Genomic DNA, 7,789 nt, shown 5'->3' with positions numbered 1-7,789 from the left:
AGCCTCACCCTTGGTAACCGTCCACCTTGTGCTTTTCTGATGCCCGTTCTGCGTTTCTGACTCGGCTCCTGCGCTCGGCCCAGAAGCTTCGCTCACCTAGACAGGGCCTGGGCCCAGGACAGGGTGCACTTCTCACCCTTCCGAACCTCCACACCCCTGCTCGAGGGAATGAGATACTAAATAGCAAAATAAAAAGCGTGAGGAGAGAGGGACCCCAAACAAAGGAGGCTGCTGTCTCCTACTTCATTTGTCTTAAATGCCCAATTTGTGTCTCTGGTCTCTCCAGGGACAAGCTTCAGGCCCCCTTTTAAGATCTGACCCCTGTCAACTCTGGTCTTCTCACCCCTGCGCCAACCAGGCCCGTCCACGCATGGGAGCATCCCTAGTGCACACAGACAAGATCGTCCCGTAGCGTCCCTGGACTGAAGGAGCAGACAGACTGAAGGAGCAGATGGTTTATTGTTTGCAGGTGATTGTGACATCTTCCCATCCAGCAGTCCCCAGGGATCCCACCACTGTGTCCTGTCACCCCCAACTCTTTATCTGGAGTGGCTACTTAACAAACATCCACTTTCCTTAACAAGGAAAAAAATAAAAATACCTCTTTTATTTTTTTTAAATCATTGACAACTTTATTATGCAGATTTCTCTCCCCCCCCACTTTCCTTCATTGAAATTGTTTCAGACAATCATTCCCATACATTGTGTTTTATAAAATTAATCACCATTGGACTATGCCCACCATTACCCTGTCTTTTCAGGTCCCCACCAGATCTTTCCCATTTCCTTTACCTCCTGCCTCTACCCACCAAATTGTGCAACCCTGTGATTTCACTCCCATCCATCCTCACCCCTCTGCACCCAACCTTTCCCCCTTTGGGTCCCCGTATACACGTTTTACCAGTTACTCTTCTATTTTTAAGATAATAAAAGACCCCTTTCTTGTTATCTGCTGGCGATCTGGAGCACTTTAGGGCTGTAACAGGGGTCGAGGGGTAGTGGGGCTGCTGGGCAGACAAGACAAGGTCTAATAGCTACAGAAGGAACAGAGAAGAACACACACTGACCACCAGGGGGCAACGCTGAGCAGCAGCCAGGGAAAATCAGCCCCGCCTGCGGCGCCGGCGAGGATACACAGGCCTGCGGTACTTGGGCCTGGACACTTGGCGTTGGATCCAGGGCTGGTAGGCGGGCACCCGTGCGTAGACTCCTGGAAGATTGGGCTCCGCACAGCCCCGGCTGAAGCTCACCACGGCTACCTGCATCCACCTGCCCTGCCTGAACTGACAGACCAGGGGGCCTCCAGAGTCACCCTACAGGACACAAGCATCAGAAAGAGCTGGTCAGCTCTGAGATGCAGGAACCCGAGTGGAGGTTGAGGTGGGGGTCAGGCAGGCAGCGGAGTCTGTGGACTCGCAGGTTTCATGCCCTCTGAGCTATGCCCCAGATCCGGGCTGTAGGCTATGCCCTCCCTCTCTCCCTTGCTCCCTCCCTCTCTCCCTTGCTCCCTCCCTCCCAGCAGGTTCATTTGCCTCATTTCTGCTTTCAACAGTTGAAGATTCTGAGGCTCAGAGAAGTCAGGTAACTATCTGAAAGTCACACAATAGGGGTGACTTGAAAGCTCTGGTGGCCTCATGGCAAGAAGCTGCATTGCAATCAATCCCAAAGGCACCTACTTCCGGAAACTCTATGGACTTTTTTCTGGTCGTCCATGGTATATTCAACACTTTTCTCCAGCACCACAGCTCAAAGGCATCAATTCTCTTTCTATCTAGTGAATGCCACTCCTGCTTCAGAGAGCCTGCAGGCCTTTTGTTCATAGGGTCTCTATGAGTCATACTCAACTCAAAGGCATTCAATAACAACAACCAGGAGAATTAACAGTTTGTCCTAGAGAAGGTAAAACTAGGCTGCTCCTTGGAGGTAAGGATTCTGAAGCTTCATCTGATATACTTTGGACATATTACAAAGAAGGACCAGTGCTTGGAGAGGGACATTATGCTTGGATGAGTGGAGAAATAGAGAAAGAGAGGAAGACCATTGATGAGATGGATTGATTCAGTGACTGGGATAATGAGGGTAGGTGTGTCAGAGACAGTAAAGTTGGCACAGGATGGAGCAGCTTTCAGGGCTATTGTACATAGCGTCGCTCTGAGTCGCAAGTGACTAGGGGGCACATTACAAACAAAAGAACAAAAAAAGTGGTAAGGGGTAGTGCTGCCAACCCAAAGGGATGCAGTTCGAATCCATCAGCTGCTCCATGGGAGAAAGATGGTCAGTCTTTTGTGAGATTAACTGTTTCTGAAAACCTACTAGAGGAACAGCTATGGGTCAGTTCCAACTCAACGCTATACCCCCCCCCTTTATGGTTTTCTCTTTTGGTCACCCCAGGCCAATCATGGCACCGGGACCTTCAACACCCACACTGCAACTAGAGGGAAACTGAGGCTGGAGCACTGAGCAGCTGTTGGTGCCTTGGACACGCACTGACCTCACAGAAGCCCTTCCTGTCCTGGAAGTAGCCAGCACACAGCATCTCAGAGGTGATGGGCTCTGGCTCATAGAGTTGCTGGCAGCTCTGGGTGTCAATGACATGCACATCCACCTCCTGCAGCCTGTGTGGTTTGGGTAGGGCCACTGCGGAGGAGAGGTCAGGGAAACTGGGTAAGGGGTACACACTGAGCCAGTGTCCTAGGAGACAATAGGGGCAGTACATTCCCACCCATGGGGCCTCCCCAGGAGTCTTAGGTTAAAGGTAGGAGGAGAGGGGAAAAATAGAGTCAACCAACTCCTGTCCAGCATCAGCCCCCGTCCAGCCCGGTCCATCCGCCCAGCCTCAGCCACTCACTCCTTACCATTCTCCCTCACATCCCCCCAGCCGGCCACCCAACAGAGGGTGCCCGCAGGGATGTAGGCTCCAGGCAAGGCCAGAGGCACAGGCTGGATGGAGGAGGAGAACGACACACGGTGGGCCATCTTCAGCAGGGCGATGTCCTTGCCCTCGAGCGCGTCCCCACTGTAGGAGGGGTGCCTGACCACTTGTGTGATGGGCACCAGGATGGAGCCTGGGGCATGAGCATACAGCACAGTCTCTCCCAGCTGTACCTTCAGGTTCTGAGGTCTCCCCGAGCTGAGGAGGAAGCAGGGGTGAGGGCCTGAGGATAGAAGGACCTGCTGGTTCAGTGCCAAGTGTAACCCCAGTTCTGGGCAGGAGGGGTGTCTCTCCAAGAAGGAACAGTACTGGCAGGGCAGAGTGGAGACGGGGCAGGACAGGCAGGCAATGCTGAGGTTGCTGACATGCTGAAGCTGACTGTGGGGACATGCTTACCTAGTTACACAGTGGGCAGCAGTCAGTACCCACTGGGAGCTGATGAGGCTGCCGCCACAGATATGCTGGCCATTTTCTCGGAGGCTGACCTGCCAGGGCCATTGCAGAGGTGAGGCTGCTGTCCCCCCAACAATGCGAGCCTCAGGAACAACGCTGGTCACTGTGGGGAGAGGTGGAACAACTCGGGGGGCTGACAGGCCAGCTCAGCAACACTACCCATTAAGTCCCTTATCTTTGAAAACCAGGACCACCGGGTGAAGGGCTCCACTCCCAAGCCTCTCTGAGCCCTGTAACCAGGGGTCAACATCTGAATGCTGCCTGAAGGGCTTTCAGCAAGATAGATGTGGGGTCACTGCATTCTCAATGTGGTAGCCACTGGTTACAGGTGGTGCCTGAGGGTTTGCAAGTGGCTAGTTGGCCTGTGAGGGGCATTTCTGTCTTTAAATCATTTCAGTGTTCCGGTCACTTTAAGGTTGAGGTGACCTCGGTACTTCCGGGTCTAGGCAGGTGGATGACACACCCATAGAGCCTGGCATAGAGAGGGTGTCGGGAATCTCAGTTTTGGGGTTTGGTCATGATGCCCTTGTGATGGGCACCCAGAGTCAGAGTCTTCCAGGGAAAGGGCTTTGAAAGTCACAGAAAGACATACAGGTGTGGCAGACTCACACAAAAGCCCACCACACATGCGGCCCCAGCTTGAAGGACAAAGTGAAGACCATTGCCCCTTCTCACAGTGTCATAAGCCCCAAACCCACTGCCAAGAGTCCGTTCCAACTCATAGTGGCCACGTAGGACAGAGAAGAGCAGCTCTAAAGGTTTCTAAGCCTATGATCTTTACAGAAGCAGACTGCCTCATCCTTTGGTCACAGAGCAGCTGGTGAGCCACCAGGGCTGGGGGCGGGTGGGCATCTGGAATTGAAAGGGATGTGGTGACTCCTGCAACCCTATGGCTACCTCCAGGGTGGATGTGGTGTCTTCCTGGTGTCGTGCATGGTGTCCAGCTAGACATCTTGGTCAGACTTACCTTTTTCTCCCAGAAAAGGAAGTACCAGGAGTGCCAGCAGGAGCCACATCTGGGGGACACAGCTGCACGAGAGGAGGCGTGGGTTGGGCAGCAGGATGGTGGCTTCCTGGAGCCTCGGTCACCCGTTGCCCCTGGAGCTGTTTCCCAAGGCTTCTGGCTGCAGTACCCGGTTGATAGAGGAGGCAGCAGCTTGGTGGTGACCCCACATAGCAGCTCAGAGTTGAGGGGAGTCAACGCTGTCTCCTTCACCATAGAAGATCCCCCCAATCCCAGGCACACAGGGCCCCCAAGCACATGGGTGCAGGCTTCCCCTCCAGCCCCACTCTGTACTGGGGAGATACCTGAGGTGGCAGGGGAAGGAGCAGGGATTGAACATGGGGGACTTGGGTTCTTCCTGCGCCAATACTGACAGCTGGTTCTGGTCTGACTGTCCTGACAGTTGTCCCTGCAGGCCCACAGTCACAGTGGCTCTTCCCCTCCACCCCCTCCCTGCCCCCTAGGCCCTGGAAGTGAGGAGCCAGAAAAAAGGGGGATTTCTGAGGTGGGACAGATGCCTTGGAGGGGCTAAAGATGGGAGTCAAGCAGACAGTTGGTTTTGGGAGCTCAGGGAAGCTGTGTCATCTGTCTCAAGACAGCCTCTGAATTGCTTCTTGGGGGTTTCTGATGGGCTGACACTGACCCCTCCTCACTGCTCTGCCCCCACCCCCTGAAGATGGGAAAGGTCAGCCTCCTCCCTGGCAGCTGGGCACTGGTCCTGCCCTGGCTCTGGGCCTGGCCCTCCCTTCTCTCCACCCCACGCTCAGTGTGTTCCAGGCCTGGGCCACTCCAGGCAAGGAGGGGCGCTTGCCTGGGTCCAAGTATACTCCCCTCCAGACCTGGGCCTTCCCTTTTTTCCATCTGTATCTTGAGTCCCTGGAACCCCAACCCTGGCCTCCCCCGTAAAGGTTTCCTGGCCTTTCAGGGGCAGTCTGTTCTGCTGGCTTTCAGGGTGTTGCATAAACCAGCAGGCTCTGAACTGGACCATAAGCCAGCATCCCAGCCAGCTGTCTGGCTGGTGAATTGCTGGCGGGGTGCCTGAGAGGTTCGAAGGAGGAAGGAGGACGGAGTTTAAGGCCCCATTGGCCTCTTGTTGACTCTGGCTTGGTCTTAAAAGGCAAGTGAGGCATCATCCACTGGAGGTCCTGCCCTCCCTGCTCTGCCAGGGTGATCATGTACACCCTAAGACAGGGAGATGAGGACTGTGGGTGAAGGGTGGCACTGGGGTCTCCTGGCCTGACCCCCCCAGAGCTCCCACTCAATCAAGCACCAACCTTTAGGGAATTATAGACACCACGGGAGCCCAGTGTCCTCATCTGAAAAATGGGATTAAGTGACGTGACTGAGAAGAAGCGGGGACTGGCATTTACGCAGTCACTGATGCACATGCTCCCTCACCCCCCAACAGCTTTGTTTCTAACAATCAAAGAACAGAAACAGGCTCACATCCTTTCAACAATGGCCTTGAACCACTCGCCTTGAAACACCCACCTTGAGTGGGATCCACCCTGATGCACAACATCCCCCAGGAGACCTGTGCTCCATGGGGTTTCTGACAGCTGGTGTTTTAGGAGGATCACTCCAGACTTGAACTTTCAACCTTTGGGTTACCCTGGAAGGCATAACCAATGACTCCCTCCAGGAATAGCAAACCAACAGCCATCGTACCACCTCTGATTTTTAGCAACCCTGTGTGTGTCAGAGCAGAACTATGCCCCTCACGGTTTCTAAGCCCTAGTTGTTCAGAAGCAGATTGCCAGTACACTCTCCCACAGGCCCTCTGGTGGACTCAAACCTGAAATCTTTCTATTAGCAGCCAAGCATGCTACCTCTCTGAGCCATCTTGGGCTCCCCTGGGGATGGGCTACACATCAGAGAAAAAGGAGGGAAGGTTGACACTGAAGTGACCTGGTGGCACTATAGATTAAGCACTGTGCTTCTAACTTAATGGTCAGTGGTTTGAATCGACAAGCTGACCCTTGCAAGAATGATGAGGCACTCAGAAACCCGGCGGCAGTTGTCTGACCTTCAGGGTCATTAAATCAATGTGTGGCAGTGGGGAGGCATCACAAGCACAAGCCCTGGTTGCACAGGATTCAAAGCAATTAACTATTCACCTGAAGGTTGGTAGTTTGAAAACACCACTTGCTACAAGGAAGAAAGAAGAGGCAGTCTGGAGCCACAAAGACTCACAGCCTTGACACCCTGTGGTGCAGTTCCCCTTGGTCCCATAGTGATGGCATGAGTCAGAACTGACCAGAGGGAAGTGGAGCTGGGTTTGTGCCATAAGACCTGGATGACTGTCCAGGGGATTAGCCACAGGGAGAGAAGCCAACTCTGAAAGGTCACGTAGTGTGTGGGACCATTGATCCCACATTCTTAAAATGGCAAAATGACAGAAGTAGGGTGCAGAAACTGGAGCATCTTCAAAGATATGAACATGTAAGGCCAGGGTGAAAGAAGGGAGAAGGGGGTGTGGCTTTACAAGGCAAATTTGAGGCTCATGGGGTGATAGGTCTGTGTTTCCCCTGTCGTGTGGTCCCAGTATTAGTCTTAATTGCTGTGGTGTTGATCACAGTTCACAGAGACTCATGTCTGTCAGAGAAGAACGGGTTTCACCAGATTTTCTTTTCTATCTTTTTAAAAAGTTTAATTTGGGCTTATTGGAGTGGTTTGTGTTGGAGAAGGAACCTTGGTGGCACTGTGGTTAAGGCATTTGGCTGCTACCCAAAAGCCCACGAGTCACTCCGTGGGAGGAAGATGAGGCAGTCAGCTCCCATATTTACACACTTGAAAATGCTCTTGGGCAGTTCTGTTCTGTCCAACAGGGTTGTGATAAGCTGGAATCCATTCAAGGGCTGTGGATTTGATTTTCAGTCCCAAGAGACAAAGGGTGGGGACTAAGGCCAAATTTGGTCCACAGAAGTGAATTTGTTTTGAGGTGAAGACTGGTGAAATGTTTAGATTTTCTTGTGAAAATAAGATTCTACTCACATATATCGGGAGGAATGGAGAGAGGAATGAAGGAAGAAAGCAAATGATAAATATACACATAAGCACCCCCCTTCATCCCATTTGGATTAATAAAAAGTTATTTATACTGTAATTAAGCTGTTGTTTAATAATATTACTCTTAAAACCTACACTTTTAAAAAATTTTATTTTATTAATTTTAATGAACATTTACAGAGATTTTGGATTTCCATTCATTCATTGTTCCACTATTTTCTCTACCCCAGTTCATTCCTCTCCTTTTTTCCCCCCTTGAAAGTCTGTTTTAATTGTCCCATTGCCACAGTGCTTGTCGAAGTCAGTTCTGATTAATCTCCTTGGTCAGTGTGTTCTTTGCCATTCCCTATCACTCCTTCCTGAGAGAGACTTCACCCTGATTCATAAGGAAA

At 52.1% G+C, this 7,789-nt stretch overlaps 1 protein-coding gene across 1 annotated transcript; it reads right to left on the bottom strand.

Annotated features, from left to right (window-relative positions):
• Positions 1-1,103: 1,103 nt before the first annotated feature.
• Positions 1,104-4,604, bottom strand: LOC102846731 (serine protease 33-like). The gene is made up of 5 exons (XM_006897500.1): positions 4,353-4,604; positions 3,329-3,417; positions 2,856-3,130; positions 2,492-2,637; positions 1,104-1,313 (listed from the first exon to the last, which is right to left on the bottom strand). Exons 1-5 carry the CDS (start codon positions 4,602-4,604, stop codon positions 1,104-1,106), a joined length of 972 nt encoding a protein of 323 aa, XP_006897562.1.
• Positions 4,605-7,789: the final 3,185 nt, after the last annotated feature.

This window comes from Elephantulus edwardii, unplaced genomic scaffold (assembly GCF_000299155.1).
Source record: "Elephantulus edwardii isolate Elephantulus edwardi_28Jun2011 unplaced genomic scaffold, EleEdw1.0 scaffold00209, whole genome shotgun sequence".
Lineage (NCBI taxonomy): Eukaryota > Metazoa > Chordata > Mammalia > Macroscelidea > Macroscelididae > Elephantulus > Elephantulus edwardii.
The sequence above is the reverse complement of the archived record's forward strand: the minus strand, read 5'-3'. Positions and strand labels throughout refer to the sequence as shown.